Raw genomic sequence first — 17,635 nt, forward strand, 5'->3', positions numbered from 1 at the left:
GTCATTTAAAATAAAATTCTTTAATAGTCTCCATTTAGTTGGTTTATTTGCTGCTGTTAATAAATTGGTGGCGTGAGGAAGGGCCAGGGCTGTGCTCCCAGCCATGCTCCTGTGTTTGTTTGGGCTCAGGCAGGAGATGCTGCCCTGGGGTAGGGCAGAGCTGCCCCATGCCCCAAGGGATGAAGGGAAAGGCTCCCGCTTCTGGGGAGACCCCCCCCCCCAGAGGAACAGCAGCCAGTGAGCAAACAGAACCAGAGGAGCTAAAGGAAAACGAGGGAGGGACATATGGGCAGGCATGGGGGAAGGTGGCATTCTCCAGTACCCCCACCCCTGCCCAGGGGCTCAGAAGCCTTTGCCTGAGTCCAAAGGCCAGGGCAAGTTTGGCTCACAGATGATGGGGGCAGTGGGGGAAGAGGTGGCAGTGTGCCCATATCTCCCTCCCTGTCCCACGGCTGACAACTGAGAAACTGGGCAGGAGCTCAGACAGAGCTACTTTTAAAAGTCCCCCTGACTCCAGGTAGGCCAGGGCCCCAGGGTTCTGAAGGAAGGGTGGGCATAGTGCCCTTGTCCTCATCATAGAGCTCTTAAGGGAACGAAGGTTCCCCAATGACCTGGGGCCGGACGGCTTCTAGGATGCTCCCTCCCCTAAGCCTGTACCTGAAGACCTGGGGAGCAGGCTGAGCATGGAGGGAGGCAGCACGGGGGTGGGGCAGGCAGGGCGCGTGGCAAACATACCCACGCTCACCCGCACTGGCCCTGGCCCAGCAGCCTCCTGAGGCCTGGCCCAAGGTCAGTCCTCAGCGAAGTCCCTGTCTATGTCCATGTAGGGCTCCTCAATGTAGCTGACGAGGGCCGAGGGAGACTGGCGGTCTGGGTTCAACAGGATGGACACCGTCTCCTTCCAGTATGAGAAGTTGATGCAGGAGCTCTGGGCAAAGAGAGAGGGGCTGGGGGGCGCCTGGAAGACCCAGGTCAAGCCCGGCACCCCGTGGGGAGGCCTTGGTAAGGGGAAGATGAGCCACCCTCCTCGCAGGCCACATAGGGACCACATGCCCCAGAAACCCCTTTGAGGGGCCCTGGGTGGGTGTGCCCGCTGCTCACACGCCACCCACCAGGGGCGTAGGAAACTCACGTTTTCCAGGCAGGTGCTGTCCTTGTCCTTATGCAGGTAATGCTGCTGCCAAAAACGCAGCAGGTTATGGAAGTTGTTGAGCAGGAAGCCTGGATACTTCTTGCTGTGTTCCATCCGCTGCAGCAGCCGCAGGTAAAGGGGCAGCCGCTCTTTCCGCCGGGCCAGCATCAGGATCACCAGGCTGGTGTTGAGGCAGCTGACGTTCTCCTGCAAGGCCCCGGCCCACCAGGGTCAGGCACATGTCAGTAGCTCCTGCAGCTCCTAGTGCACCCAGGAAGCCACCAGGCAGGGTGGGGGTTGTCTCAGGCTGTGCAAGGCCCTGGCAGGGTCCATGGGGTCGGGCACTGGGCCGCCCTTGCATGGGCCTGAGGCAAGCCTGGTGGAAGGAATGCTGCCAGCACCCCCGCTAGCACCTTCCTCCTGAGTACCTTCCTGGTCCCTTATTCCCACCCTGCTGGAACCAGCCATCTACACCTTGTCTGGGTCTTCACATGTGTCAGATGCAGTTATCTCTTTCCTTCAGCACCAGACTGAGCCCAGGAGGTACAGCCCCAGTCTGTCTTGTCACCCTGTGGTCCTGGCACATGGCCTAGCCTATGGCATGGCCTCAGTAAATGGTAGATGAAGGAACAAAAGAACAACCTATGAGAGGTTACTAGTGTTACACCATTTTAGAAAAGAGGATTTTGAAGCTCAGAAGGGAAGGCTGCACGGCTATTTAGCAAGGGAGTTGGGAACCAATGTCAATCAATGTCAGGTCCAGTTCTGAAATCCCACATAGCAGGAGGGACGGGAAGAGCAAACCCTTGGGGAGAGAGGGGGAAAGCACTGGACTGGGAGTCAGAAGAACTTCGTGCCAATTTCCGCTCCGCTCAACTCAGCCCGTGACCTCAAGAGACTTGTTCCTACCTCCTTGGGCCTATCTGTAAAGTGGGGGTGTTGACCGCTGTCTACCTGCCAGGCACTTACTGGGCAAAGGCCTTCGAATAGTTGGGAGGATTTTCTAGTAGCCAAGAGACGAGTCTTGGGGGCTATAGTTCTCAGGTGAGGTGGGAGATATAAACTGTTGGGCTCCAGAACAAGGGAACTTGTTTCTGATCTGCCTTTCCAACTGCACACCTGCCAGGGGCCCCTCACCTGGGTCAGCGTCTGGACGTGGATGATGTTAATGAGGCGGAAGAGGAAGGACATCTGCGTGGGCACCTGGGATATGTAGGCAAGCAGGCGGCACTCGGACAGAACCTCGGCCACTGAGGACAGAGGCAGAGGTGTGAGCAGCAGGCTGGGAAGCTGGTCCGTGGCTCAGGCCCAGCGCCTGGCCCCCCATGGCTCTAGTCAAGCCCTCCTTGGGTCCTGACTCTGAAGCTGGGAGCCCCTCACTGTCAAAACAAGGACCAAAGAAGTTGGCTGCAGCAGGAACAAATAATCTCCAGCTGTTCTGCCACCCAGGCTAAGCCTGTGTCCTCAACAGACCTCTCCACCAGGGACTCACCCCACCTTTTCCTTCAGAATCATGCTCCCTGGAGCCCTCACCCAGCCTGGCTCCAGACCCCTGTATTTCGCACAGTAGAGTTTGCATTAACAGGAAGATAGAACAACGTTAAATTTAGAAAAACAAAGAAAGTTTAGTCTTCCTCAGTTCCTCCTAATGCAACTGGTTTTGCAGGCCAGCTCTCACCTGCGCCCCCTGGTGGCATCGCAGTGCACAGAGCATCACAGCAGCTTCCCACACTGTCAGAAGTTGGGGGCAACAGCAGAATGTACCAGAATCCATGTGGCCATTTCCCAGAGGGGAAAACAAAACAAAACAAAACCTGAGGCCAGGAAAGGAGGCCAATGGCTAAATTTCCAAAGGATACTTTTCTGCTATCAATGATAGTGACTGTGACAAAGGGCAGTTGTCTTTAACTTTTTTTTTTTTTGAGGGGGTGGAGGTGGTGTCACAAACCTATGTGAGAATCTGCTGGATGCCATGAGACCCTCTCCTAAGAAAAAAGTACTTGTGTATTCACATATATGAAGGAGTGCAAGCAATTTCAGGTGAGTTCAGACACTCCCCTCCCCACCCTTACCACAGTTCATTCATAACCCCCAAGTTAGACACACCTGCACTTCCCAGGTGAGCCCCAAAGGGGAAGGGTGTTTTGATTTTGTAGGATTTTTTTCCCCTTTATTAAAATGTTGTACATTCTCATTAAAGGAAGCCCCCAAAATACAGAAAAGTAAAAGCAGCAGCAGCAAAAAGCAAACAAAAACACCCAGAGACCCATCACCTTGACCCCGACCACTTGGTGTCAGGTGCAGCTCCTTCCACAGTGTTTTTGGTCTCCTCACTAGAGGACTGGTGGTTTGACAGCCAGGGTGACACTCGCAACGGATTCACCTTGGCATCCCGGTTTCTTCTTACCTTTCATATCCACCTGGTTTTCAAACCGGTCCAGTGACAGAGTGACGCAGCGCACCAGCATGTTGGAGTCCACCAGCGAGCTGTTGATCTGTTTCAGAAACACCTGGAACTGCAGCAGAGATGGAGCTCAAATGGGAGGCAGTCGTGCCCCATGGTGGGCAGTCACTGCAAGGGGTACCGGAGCTCTTCTACCCCTGCCCTGCTGTTTTACACACAGGAAAACTGAGGCTCAGACAAGCCCCTACCACCCAACTAATACGTAGCACAACCAGGAGCTCCACCCACATCTTCTGACACTGTGTCCAGCAGTGCTTTTCACTCTGAAAGGTACTGGACTTGTGTACTTGTTACTTCAGCTACTCTGAGCTGGGCTTCTATCCCATGCACCCCTATGAGCCTGACTGACACATCAGGCCCAGTTCTCCCTCCTGGGGCTCCCATCACAGCACCCACCATCCTGCATCACAACCATCACCCATTCCAGCTCTTCCCACCCTCACCTCCTGCCCACAAGCAACAAAGTCTTCCATCTCTGTATTCCCAACATCTGGCACAGTGCACAGCACCAAGCAGATGCTAATGAATGTGAGCTTAGGTCTGCACCCACTGACTCTCCACTATTCTCCAACTGAAAATCAGCACCTGAAGACCGGCAAGGACCAGGGCTCCAACATAACTTTTGGACAATCCAGCAAACCCCACTGAAGCATGAGTTAGTCTTACCTTTGCATCAGTATTGATGTATTTATTAAATCTCTTGAATGCATCAACATTGAATTTCATTAGCTCCCCCAGGAGGTCGAAGTAACTCTGTAGCACATCCCTCGACTTGCACTCACTATCCACGATGCAGTATAGGATGTGCTGGGGGTGGGAAGAGGGCAAGTGAAGATGTGAATTCTGCTGAATCCTGGGGCCAACAGGCCTCACTCATTTATGGTGCCCACCACCTACTTCCCTCCAGGGCCTGGCACACAGCTCAGACCATACATTTGCTTCAAACAAGGATCCAGGTCTATGGAGACTGCTTCCCTGTCAAGATTCAGGTTAGGAGGCTGGTTGCACCAAGGGTAAAGCTAGGCCTGCATCTTATTACCAGGAGATGGTGGCAGGTTGGGTTATGCAGCTACCTCTCTCACTTGCCCAGGCTCATGACTAAAGCTCTGACCTGCTCTGCGGTCACCAAGATGGCCAGGGCTGCCCAGCTCTCAGGTAAGGGGAGCCATCTCCAGATGTAAACATCTGCCATTGTCTGAGCACTTAAGTTATTGAAGTAAAGGAAGAACATGTTTTAAGGGCACATGATACATTTTGACCCCATGATTTCCTTTGTGTTTATAAATGAAATTGTTTAAGTCTATATAAAAATCAACAAATTATCAAGTGCATTAAGCCAATTTAACTCTTTGATAAAGTTTTCTATAGCAGTTAAACTGTTTTCTAACATTTTCCATTTTCATTTTCCTGATTCCATTGATTTGGATCAATTCTTTTCCATATGAATTTTAAAACACAAGTTTGATTCATGAGTCAACTTATTGTCTGTATCAAGTTTTGTTTTGCTTTTTTTTTTAACTAATTATAGCTCTGGCTATTTTGCTGCCCCTCCCCCATCCATCCCCACCTCCTTTTGTAAGTTTTGCTTTTTCTAGAGACCATTATTTTAATGAAGGGCAATTAACTTTTAGTCAGCATCAAAATATTGTCAGGGTCAAAAGACCTTGCTGGGTAACTCTAGACTCTCACCCCCCTCCAGGGCCACCCCCCATATCCCTCAATCAACCCTTCCCAACCCTGAGGAAATCCCCAGTGGGAAACCCAGAGAATATTCTCGGGCACTCTGCATTGGCCTTTTAAAACAAAGAGACTTGGTCTACTTTTGACAAACTGATTAGGTCTCAAGACAGGAAAGCAATGCACAGGGCTGGGGGAGACTGGGAAGCCCGACACCCTGGCTTCTCCAGGCCATTACCTCCAAAAGGCCTCGCTTCAGCAGGAACATCTGGTCTGCATAGGAGGTGGTCCCTCGGAGGAAACTCTCCACAGCCCGGGCTTGCCAAAACCTGCGACCCAAATGCAGACCTGCTCCAGGTGGCAAAGGCTGCCCTCTTCTGCCCATGGCCATCCCCAAGGGGTTGGGAGATTTTGCTGCCTTTTTATTTATTCAGCTGACATTTACTGAACATCTTATCAGATATCATACTAGGCACTGGGGTCAGAGCAGTGAGCAAGACAATCACCACCCCTATGGGGGTGACAGCCTAGCAAGGACTCGTCTTCTTTTTGGTTCTGCCTGGAGGAGGTTGTAACAGGAGAAGGTGGCATCTAGGTTCAAAGGGCGAGTCACACCTGAAAATGCACTCTAGGATCTGCCCTTTCGGAACAGAGAGAAAGAGAAAATGGAAGAGAGGGGCCGGGAAAAGTAGATGGGCCACTGACCTTAGAGAAGAGCTGGCTGAGGTAGGCTGAATAGCCCCAGAAGGCAGAGCTGGGGCACCCTGGAGGAGTTAAGAACTCCGAGAAACCCTCCCAGTCCACACCCACACCCCCAGCTTCCAGCAGGGGAAGGGGATTTCCTTTTGCTCCCACAGCTCCCAGGGCAAATCCTGACTCCATTCCTTTACACACTGTACTGGCACAGCTTTTTTTCATGCCTGTTTCCCACAACCCAGGGAACCCCATGCGGTCAGGGACAATATTCTGTCTCTCTTCCACCTGTCCAGCACCAGCAAAGAGCAGGTGCTCAGCCAATGCTTCACTCTCACAATGCAGTGCTGCTACACAGCAGAAGCTAAACACACTTGATGAGTCAACACAAGGGGAAGATGACAGCCAAACCCCCTCCTTCCCCCAGAGTGCCCAGACTTCTGGGGTAGAAGCCTGAGAATTCAGGAAGCATATCTAGCCACTTGAGAAATGCTTGCCTCCTGGATCTCTCAGGAAGAGGCAGGTACCTGTTCCCAAACTCACCTGAAAGATGACTCAGCTGGCTCCTTCTTCATGACCTGCAGCAGACGAGTTAATAAGCCCCTCTTCCCATCACACACCAAACTCCTGAAATTAAAAAAAAAAAAAGGGAACTGGTGGCAGATCTGAGGGGCTGATAGGGCCACATTCCAAATGGCTGAGAGACTGTGGTCTTGGGCTCCCAGGGCTCAGTCAACTCTGCTGGCTTAGGTGGGTGAAAAAACATGGGGACACTTCCAAGTCTGCAGGATGTTCCCCTGCTCTGTCTGGGTCCAGGGCACCCCCAAGGACTCCTGCAGTCATAGAACTACAAGGCCAAGTGCATTCATGCCACATCTCAGACCAGCTTTCCTTTCCCCAACAACCCTGGCAAGTGATCAGAGGCCAGAAACACATCCAGAGCTTGAAAGGGCTCAGAACTGTTGGAATGAAGATGTTTATATCAAGTGGGTTTGAAACAGGCCGTGACAGAATCTGCCAGATGGGCGGAAGTCTGTGCCAACAGGGAGAGGCAAAGAATATCCTAGGCCCCAAGTTCAGCTTCAGCTGGGCTTTGGACAAGTACCTACACCTCCAAGCCTCAGCTTCCTGGTCTGTGAAACAAAGATAGGAGATGAGGAAGTGACTCAGTCCCCAACACGGGGAAGAGAAGATGGTCAAGGAGGCAGGGGTCCTGGGCCCTTGAACTTCCTCTTCCAAAAGAAGAGCTCTACTTTTATCCACACAATATCAGGGAGAGACTATGTATGATTTCATTTGAACAAAGAGTTCTTCTCCCTTAAAAAAAAGGGGGCTGGGAAATTATGGCTCCTGTGGGTATAATCCTCCCTGCTCTGTCCCTAGGAAGCTGAGAACTCCTCAGCCCTGCTCCAGAAGATGAGGCAAACATAGCCAGGTGATGTGTGCACTGCAGAGTCAAGCACTCAGATAATGGGACTTAACTCCTGACAGAGAGTGAGGGGGTCTCTCTCTCACCCTGCTTGGCTGCAACTGCCACCGAGGTAAGAGGAGTATGTCAGCCAAAGGGCTGAATGCACATGTGAGTGACAAGGGGAGTGGGGGGCAGAGCACAGTCGACCTTGGGCAGGTGACCTCTATCAGCCTCTGTTTCCTCAACTGTAAAGTGGAGAGGATGATGGCATGACCCTCCTAGGGAATGAGATACTATAGGTGATGTGATCAGTGCAGTGCCTAGCACCCAAGAGCCCCCAAGACAGAACAGTTACATGAGAATGACACAGAACAAGCACGCATGACCAGGTACCTGCCTGTGAGCCCTGGGCACAAGGGTGGGGGCTGAGGGCCAAGCTGTTCCCCACCCACTCACCTGTCGGTGTTGAGAACGGCTTCCACCTCGGGGATGTTGGCCTTGAGAGAGATGGCGCTGAGTTCATTCAGCTCCTGGTTGTTGAGTAGCAAGTACTTGTTCCTGAAGCAAATGGGTTGGAGGGGGTAAAAGGTAGGAACTGGGACTGCTGGGTCAGCACCGGGCTAGTGCAGGGAGAGGAATAATCTACCAGGTACCCTCCCCCAACACCTCAGCCCCTGGGTACACTGGGCACCCAGGCTATCGGGGGGGCTCTCCCTGGCCCCAACACCAATCCTTCTACTTGTCACACTCACTAAAAATTCCCCCTTGTCCCTCGAGCTCCCCCCTCCCCAGTCCCCACCCTACTCATGCTCCCAGCCTGCTGTCAGCTTGGCTAGGCTGCATGCTCAACTCCTTCCTCTAGTCTTCACTCCATCCTTCTTCTGCCTACTGGACGTTTTATTTTGAGCTCTCAAAGGTACCTCCAATTCAACATGTACAAATCAAACTCGTCATTTCACTCCTCAAATCTGGTCCTATACCAGCATTCCCAACAAGATGCACTCAGTCATACAAGCCAGGGGCCTAAGGGCCATCTGGGACACTGCTGCCTCCTTCCTTCACACCCAAGTCTGTCATCACTCAAGTATGTGGACAGCACCAGCTTCCTAAATGATTTCCTCAAGAGGAATCAGTTCCCCACACAGCACCAAGAGTGATCTGCAGAAATCAGGAACCTGATCATATCACTCCTGTTTAAAATGCTTCCACAGCCTCACACTGCTTTTAGAATAACTAAAACCCAAGCCTGTAAGCTGATCCACAGCAACCTGTATGGCCCCACCACCCACCACTCACATCAACTGGCCACAGTGGTCTTCCTGAACACCCAGTGTTCCCTCCTGAGGACCCTCTGCACAACCTGTGGTTTCCAGGAGAACACTCCCCACTCTGACTTTTCACCCAATGAACCACTACTGATCCTTCAGGGCTCAGCTGACAAGTTACCTCTGCAAGGAAGAGTTCCCTGACCACCCTCTGGCCAGGTCAGGACCCCTGTCAAATGTTCTCACAGAACCTGGCTTCTTTCCTCTCAAATACAACCTCTGTCTGTCAATGCACATTCAATGATGTAATCATCTGATTAACATCCGTCTCCCTTGACTGTAACCTTCAGAAGACGAGAGGCCATGGCTGCTTCACTCATCCCACCACATGCTCCTAGATCCTAGCACAGTGGCTAGTACATAAAAGTAACCAGACTCAAGAGTCAAATGGAAGCTAGGGACTCCATCAGAAAAAAAAGTGCACCATTCATAACACATTGGTGCCATTTTCAGGGGGTTCACATACCACCTGGAGCCCTTCTATGGCCTTCAAAGGGAGAACGCTTCTTAAAGAGGATGGTCACATGATATAGATGGAAATTGCAAAATACAGGTCCATGGGCCACGTTTGCCCTCAGGTATTTTCTGGTAGCTTTTACAATGTTTTAAAAGAATTTCAACCAATATTTAAAAATCAGGACCTTTCACATAAATCTTAATTCCTAGCACTTCCTGGGGTGGGGGGTGGGGATCAGAAGCTATAACAGGAGACCCAGTTTCCTGTAACTAACATCTGGCTGGAGCTGACCAGCTGCTTGTGAGTTCTAGCTCACCAACGTTCCCACCACACTCCAGGTCTCCCCAACACCAAGGTCAAAGACCAGCTGCCATTCATACCTCTTCTGTAGTTTTTTCCTTACCGCAGAGAATGATTTTCCTATACATTCCCTCGCAAAGGTTGAAAAATAAAAAAACAAGAGGGCAGAATGTGTTTCAAGAAAAATGGAAGAGACCAAATTTCCTTGTGGAGGTAAAGGATACCCCATCTATTCAACAGCCCCTTGCCCATAAAACGTTCCTGCCTACACCTTGTGAATAGCCGAGGCTGTCCACTCCTGGTTGAGAGGGACAGATGGCTGACTTGTATTCATTCCAAGGGTAATAAGGCCTCAACAACTTCTTACTTCCTAGGGTGGCTGTGAGGGCTAGGGGAAGCACAGCACAGTACCTGGCATAAAGGAAGGATTGGATAAATGGAAGTTATTATAATATTACCAAAGTGCTGGCTACATTTTCACCAGCTCCCAGGAACTCCTGAGCTGAGATCAGTGACAGGAAGAAAGAAGAGGCCTTCCAATGACAGCCCAAGTCTCCTTCCAGGGCATGCTCCTACTTACTCGTGGTGGTCGCTGAAACTCTGAAGAAGCCTCAAAAACTGTATCTTCAAGGTGATGTCCTAAAATATATGTATATTCTCAATGTTAAAACCAAAGTCACAAAGTTCCAAACTAAAACAAGGTGGATGCTCTGGTGAGAGTCTGGGTGGGTCACTGTGTTTCTCTAAGCCTCTGCCTCATGCACAATGAGGACTTTTCTTTAAAGTTAGAAAACCATTGGTCACCTTCCTGAACACCCCAACATAATGGATAAAAAATAACCCAAAATCTTTTAAATGTGAGGCTGTGCTCATGAGAAAGAAAGGTGAATCCATGGGACTCAGAAATGAAGAAACGGCTGCTCTGAGAGCTGTGAGCACATGAGCTGATGCTCAGCAGCTCTGAGAGGGGTGGGGGAGCGGAAGTGAGACCTCTTCGTGCCAGGATTTGGGCTTTAATGCCTAGCAGAGACCAGGCAGAACCTTGAGCCTGTGTAAAGCCTGTGAGCTTATAAACTTGGTGAAAGGAGGGTTAGAAAAACCCCACTGACTAGCTCAGAGAACCGATAAGGAAGCTTGTCTCTACCAGAGTTTCAGGTGGTGACTGAAACTACTCCTGTGAAGTGGAAACCTTGGGAGGGTAGGTCCTACAAGAGAGGTAAGACTCAGACCTCAACTTAAAAATTGGCTGAATCACCTGGCAGAAACAAAATAAAAAATGCCCAGTAGAAATACTTCCAGGATGCAGGCCACACAGGTACCCCCAGGGAAAATAAGCCCCACTGAAGGCGACCTCTCCATAAACTTTACAAAATGTGCGGCAACACTCCATACTCTGAGTCTTAAGACCCAAACAAAATATTAGCACCCCATGAGCAATCTGCAAGGGGCCATAAAAAAGTATGCTAAGATGATTAAAGAGATAAAATACAACAGAAGTCTTAAGAATAAGACATTAATATAACGAAGACCAAGCCATTTTTGAAAGACAGCCAGACAAAAGTTCTAAAAATGCTAAATATATTCACTGAAATTAAAAACTCAAATGGGTGGGCTAGATGGCAAATCTGGTAAGGCCAAAGAAAAAATTGGTAAACTGGAAGGAGGGTGTTTTGGTGCTGATTAGATTTGCTTGGAATGTGCCCCACCCAGCTGTGGGTGATGACTCTGATGAGATATTCCCACGGAGGCATGGCCCCACCCATTCAGGGTGGGACTTGATCAGTGGAACCATATAAATGAGCTGAATCAAAGAGAAGGAACTCAGTGCAGCTGTGAGTGACGTTTTGAAGAGGAGCAAGCTTGCTAGAGAGGAATGCCCCGGGAGAAAGCCATTTTGAAACCAGAACTTTGGAGCAGACGCCAGCCACGTGCCTTTCCAGCTAACAGAAGTTTTCCGGACGCCATTGGCCTTCCTCCAGTGAAGGTACCCGATTACTGATGTGTTACCTTGGACACTTTATGGCCGTAAGACTGTAACTGTGTAGCCAAATAAACCCCCTTTTTATAAAAGCCAATCCATCTCTGGGGCTTTGCATTCCGCAGCATTAGCAAACTAGAACAGAGGGTCCCAAGGAGGCCCCCAGAACACAGTGCAGAGATGAGAAAGCAGCTCCACTACTGTGCCCTGTGGGCTGGGCAGCATGTTAAGGACTCAGGACACTTTCCTACCCATAATGGTAGGTGGTCCGTTCCAGGGCCTGAGGCCAGCAGGGCAAAGGAGTATTACTCTCTCTTTGCAAGAAAACAGAGGCTCAGAGAGTCACTAATTCATTCAAGATCTCAAGACAAGGCAAGTAGCACAACTGGCCTTCCCACTCCCAGCTCAGTGCTCTCTAGGGCACTACTGGCGAGACAAGGCAGAGGTGAGTCCTTGGCTCCTTAAAATAACAAACTATCCTAAAGCCCTTATTTTATGCAAACCACTGGTGGTAGGTATGTGGTTCCAGGAGGCAAAACTATTATCACTGAATAGAAAATTACAATGAGGCAGATTTCTCTATCTCAAAAGGGATTTCTGTATAGGTGGAGGGTTGGGGCCAGATCCTCCCTGAAGGTAGCTTCCAGTGGATTAGGGGATATGACTTTCAGTCTTTTCCTTACTCCCAAAGAAGGAAATGAAAGGGTCAAGAGCAGGTCTTGAAACAACTACTCCTGAGCAGGCAAATCCAGTCTGTCCCTAGGATCCCTTGCTCACCGGGCTACAGTCACAGTTCTGGTTGTGACCATGGAGGACAAGGGCAGATGCTGAATGCTTCCTCCAAATCAGCTTGTCAAACAAATTATTGAGCCCGGGAATCAGCTTGAATTCTGCTATCATTCTGTGAACCTGGACAGAGAAGAAAGGAAAAAGTATTAAAACAAATAAGCTATTAAGATCTATCAAAGCCTCACGTTCTCCATGTACAACATCAGGAATCTTCCTTCAGGATGAGGAAAACAGTCAGTATGGAATGCTGAGGTTGAAAGAAAACCTCCATGCATACCCTACTCCTCACCAACACTCCCCCTACCACACACAAACAGACCTTTGCACTCTGCTCATTAGTCCTCACAATAATCCCACAAGTCACAGTGAACAGTAGGCCCTGTCTTAAGAGCATGAGTTCTGGATCCTCACAGCCTTGGGGTCAAATCTGAGCTTCACTCTGTAACCTTAAGCAAGTTCCTTAACCTTTCTAGTTCACTTCCTCATTATTAAAATGAAATGAAAATAACCCTTATACTTTACACTAAAATAAATTCCAATTTGAGGCAAGAAACTCCACAGATCCTAGAAATATCTATGGGAAGAGTTTTTCTTAAAAATGATCTTAGAGTAGGAAGCCCTTCTAAAGTATCATATGTCTAAAGCAAAAAAAAAAAAAAAAAAAAAAAAAAAATCAGTTCACATAAACTTAAAAAATTCTACACAGCAAAAACCACAATAAGCAATGTCACAAGTTAAATAAGACAAACTGGAGAACATATTGGCAACTCTTATACAGGCAAGGGAGCCCTACATATCTCAAAACAAAAACAAAAACAGACCAACCCTACAGAACAAATGGGCAAAGTATATAAAGACAGGACACAGAAATTACAAATGGTTCTTAAATATATGGAAAGTGCTCTACCTCACTTACACTATCGAGACATACAAATTACAATCTATTTTTTACATGTTCAAATTGGCAAAGAAAAAGTTTCCTAATACTGTGTTGGTGAGACTGTGGGAATCAGGCACACCTGAGCACTGTTGGTGGGAGGGTGGACTGGTCCTACCTATACAGGAGGACAGTTTGGTGATATACGTAAAAATTACAAATCCACATACCCCTTGACCAGCAAAGCTACTGTTAGGAATTTCTTTCCATACAGATCCATCAAAATATTAAATGACACATACAAAGATATTCATGGAAGCATTATTTATTAGACCAAAAAATTAGACTTAACCTATACTTCCATCTATGGGGATTGGTTAAATAAATCATGGTACATCCATTCAACAAGATAAATGTAAAAAAGAATCAAGGTCTTTTACAAGGCAAGTGTACAGCTGAACACTTGCCAAGAGTTAAGAAAGCAAGCGTGTATATGTTGTTACTGGCTATGTGAAAAAAAAGGAAGGAGTATACTTGCTTTTACAAGCATAAAATGTCTGTATGGCTACACTAATAATTGGTAAAATGAGTTACTTCATGGGAGAGCCAGGTGGCCAAGGGTCAGAGGGGAAAGGGAAGTTTCACTAATACCCATTTATACCTTTTGAAATAGAACCACAGGAATGTATCATCTATTTATAAAAATAAAAACTTAACATAAAATAAAACTGTTAGTACCACTTCTAAGGACTTTGTAAGGATAAAACCAGAAAATATATGTAAAGCCCAGAGCACACCACAGTGTTCAATTATCCCCATTTCACAAGGGGAAAAGGGAGGTTCAACAAGACTAATTTGTGCCAAGTCAGTGGTGGAAATGTCACCCCAATTCAGACGTTGTGATCCTAAAGTCTGTCCCTTTTCCAGCCTGCAACAGGCATGCGTTTATCTTGGAAGACTCAGAACCTGACAAAGACATCCCCTTCAGCCTCATTCTCAAGCACTTCTAGGTTACATAATTCCAACTGGAACAGACTTTGGACCTAGCCTCTGGCCAAAGTCAGACGCATAAACAGCCCAGAATCTGTTGGAATAAACACCAGAACGAAATAACGCCTGCCCATATTCTCACAGCCTTTATGAAAACCTAGGGGGTGAGGAGGTGAGGCTGGTGCCACAGAGAATGACTGTGGCAGCCACCAAGTTGTGTGCCTTCCTGTCTACATCAAACCCAAAGACCTGCCTGGGCTGCACGGTCACAAGAACTGCAGCTTCCACAGTCCTGAAAGTGCCTCCAATCCAAAGGCATCATTGCACAGACTAGAAACCCCAGCCCAGACCCATTAAGAGTGAATCATGAGGGTGGGAAAAGAGGGGGCTCCTGAGGCAGACTTGGACTCAAACCCATGTCTTCTGAAGTCCAGGCCAGTGCTGGACTTTCCCCTATACTACTTCCCTTTTCTCTTGAAAATACCAGCTTCCTCACTTGGAGAACAAATATTACTTGGTGAATGCATTATCCCTGTTCTTAAGTCCATTAGTCTGCCCTCTAGTAAGATGGTGGAAAGGAGAGCAAGCAGGCAGGACAAGCACCATTCTACCTAAGGAGGTGGGGGGTGGTTACGGGCTCAGGCTCTAGAGTCAGTCAATCCTGGGTTCACAAGCTAGCTCTGTGACTATCAAGGTTCTTCTTTGAGCATGAGCCCCTTGATGGAAAGTGGGGACAATGGAGCTGTCAGGAGGGCTCAATGAGATAATATGGGGGATGCTCAGGGCCTGGCTCACAGAAAGTACTTAAAAAAAAAAAAAAAAAAGATGGTCGCTATATTATTTTTATTAGCACCAGAGGGATGGACCTCATGGCATTTGGGAAGCTTTTTCATTCTTATGATTTCAAGTTAGCCAAGACTGGTCAGAGAACTTGGCCCAAGTGCATATAAACAAGGAGGCCATTTCAAGAGAAAGCTCTCTATTGAGTTCTGACCAAGGAAACCCTTCCCCTTGCTATTCCAAACTATCAACTCCTTGAAGGCAGGGTCTGTGAATCCAGGTCCCCACATGCCTGGCAAACAGTAGGAACTCAATAAAGGCTGACTGAGCAAATGAAAGGTGCCAGTAAAACACTGGTCCTCAGCCCGGATTCCAAGGTCAGCTCAGCTGATGGTTCTTCCTAAAGAATCAGAGCTATGATTATACAGTTTAAAGACCACAATTATTCACAGATTTGGTAACAGGAAGGCTCAGGGAACAGGGAACTGCCATGGTGGGGGGACAGAAAGAAAAGTCAGGGCAGTAGTTGAAGTCCTGGCTCTATGTGGCAACCATGTGCACCGCCCTTTTTGTACCCAGGTTTTCTCAAACATCATGTGTGGGGAAAAGGGGTCACCACCTATTGTGTAACTTACCAACTGCTAAAAATTCAAATGTGAATAGCTAAAAGTGCCTTGAAAAAGAAAAAGCACATGTAAGATACCGCTATTATTATTTTTTAAAATACATTCCATATTGAAGGAAGGGGCACCAGTGCTGCAGATGATCAGAATGGTGATCTCATCCAGTGTCCGTGTTTTAAATTCCAACCATTTGCTGATCACTCCCAAAGTTATACCTCCAGTCCTGACCTCTCCCTGGACTTCAGGCACAGATATCCAAGTGCTGATTCTAACAGCCACCTCAAACCTACCGTGCTCAAAACTGACCTCCTCACCTTCCTCCCTAAGCCTGTTTCTCCACTCCTCCCCTCTCTTAACCATCTCAATAAGTGGCAAATCCATCCTCCCACTTGCTTAGGCCAAAAAACCTTGGAAGTTATCCTTAACTCCTCTCTCTTCACACTCTACCTCCAAACAATCAGCAAACCCTAACTGTTCAACCTTTAAAGCATACACAGAATACCACGACTTCTCACCACTCCTACCACCATGCAGGGCCATTCTAGGTATTAACTTCTCTTGGCTCAATGACAACAGGAGCTCCTAATTGATCTCACTCCTTCTATCCTGGCTTTCTTGTCTTTCACACTGCAGCCAGAGGGATGACTTCCCATTTCACTTCAAGTAAAAACCAAAGTCCTTAAAAGGGCCTATGAAAGCCTGATGCCATCTGGTCCCTGCTACACCTCAGACCTTCTCTCCTGGTTTCCAGTTCAGTCCATCCATCCAAGCAGCCTCACTGTTCTGCCAATACTCCTGCCTCAGGGTCTTTGCTCCCTCTACCTGAAAGGCTGCCTGGGCTATGGGCACAGCTGGCTCCCTCACTTTCTTCAGGACACTGTCATACCAAATGTAACCTTTTCAGTGAGTCTTTTCCCCAGCCACCTTATCTAAAACTGCTCCATCTCCCAAATCCCTTTCCAGGCTTTTCTTTTTTTCCCTACAGCATTTACCACCATTTATCATACCCTGTATTTTTATTTTCTACCCATCTCCCTCCACTAGAATGTAAAGTTTTGCTCACTGCCTACAAACCTGACCAGCAGCAGATGTGGGCTTTTGTTGAATCAATGATGTAATGAAAGAGCATGGGCTTGGAGTTCAAGTTCTAGTCTTAGCCTTATTGACCTAGGCTCTCTGGCCTCAGCTTTCTCATTTCTCCCAGCAAACTGGGAGCATCTACACTAAACAATCTTCAGCCCCATCTACTTCTAATACCCTAGGATCCCTTGTTCCATATATGAGGATCCAGGGATATCCCCTTACATGAAAATCAAATCAGATAAGTATAGGGATAGAGAATCAGAGAGAATCTTGGAAAGGTCACATAAAGAAACCTAGGAGCCATCCTGTGGGTAGGGCCTCCCCAAGACAGGAAATCAGCGGCAGGTCTGCCTTGGGCAAGCAGCCACCAGCCTGGGGAGCCATTTTCTTGTTTTACATGTGGTCCTCTTTGCAGTACTGATCTTTGGTCCCTCTGTTTACTCTGCCAGAATGACATCACCTACGTTCTCTGCCTATCCAAATCCTATCCTATCATCCTAACAGAAAGCCTTTTCTGACCATGTGAAACCTCTACTGAGGCCTTTACTTCTCTAACCGCTCCTTTAAACAATGCCTTGTATCACCACCTAGAGAAATCTAAGGTCCTTTCTAGCTCTCAAAATCCAAACACGTTACCCCTCTATCATCAGGACTAGGACTGGCATTTTCCCTGAAAATATTAAGAGATCACAGCATACTGTTACCTTCTCCATTTACCTGAAAATATTCAGACTTGGGCTTGAATCTATACTCTACTATTTATGAGCCTTGTGACCAGGAACAACTACCTTACCTCTCTGAATATGTTTCCTCACTTGTAAAATGGGGATAACTGCACCTACCTCAGACTTGTTGTGAGGAAGATAGCTAGTCTAGCGTCTGGCTCAAAACCATGCTTAAAGAATGTTGAGTTTCCAGCCTCCTCTCCCCTCAAACAGGCCTCCTTTCCCCATGGCTGTTTTCATTCCTAGGAGAAATAATCTTATTGATGTAGCTAGCAGGAGAGGGCAACCTTGAAGAGGAGTGCTGCATTCTTCCGGAGCCTTCTCTCCCACT

At 48.1% G+C, this 17,635-nt stretch overlaps 1 protein-coding gene across 5 annotated transcripts in view; it reads right to left on the bottom strand.

Annotated features, from left to right (window-relative positions):
* Position 1: 1 nt before the first annotated feature.
* The window catches only part of LOC119515228 (transient receptor potential cation channel subfamily C member 4 associated protein), a 109,666-nt gene continuing 92,032 nt past the window's right edge, over positions 2–17,635 (bottom strand). For 3 of the 5 annotated variants that reach the window (XM_037811109.1, XM_037811108.1, XM_037811112.1), the window contains exons 10-19: positions 12,215–12,346; positions 10,040–10,098; positions 7,834–7,935; positions 6,510–6,593; positions 5,512–5,602; positions 4,263–4,403; positions 3,540–3,648; positions 2,270–2,382; positions 1,133–1,339; positions 2–958 (exon numbers count right to left, since the gene is read on the bottom strand). In XM_037811109.1, coding sequence (XP_037667037.1) covers positions 791–958; positions 1,133–1,339; positions 2,270–2,382; positions 3,540–3,648; positions 4,263–4,403; positions 5,512–5,602; positions 6,510–6,593; positions 7,834–7,935; positions 10,040–10,098; positions 12,215–12,346 — 1,206 coding nt within the window. In that variant the 3' untranslated portion in view covers positions 2–790. The remainder of the gene's footprint in view (positions 959–1,132; positions 1,340–2,269; positions 2,383–3,539; positions 3,649–4,262; positions 4,404–5,511; positions 5,603–6,509; positions 6,594–7,833; positions 7,936–10,039; positions 10,099–12,214; positions 12,347–17,635) is intronic. The other 2 variants (XM_037811111.1, XM_037811110.1) reach the window with 1 other exon arrangement.

The sequence above is a fragment of the Choloepus didactylus genome, chromosome 19, assembly GCF_015220235.1.
Source record: "Choloepus didactylus isolate mChoDid1 chromosome 19, mChoDid1.pri, whole genome shotgun sequence".
NCBI lineage: Eukaryota > Metazoa > Chordata > Mammalia > Pilosa > Megalonychidae > Choloepus > Choloepus didactylus.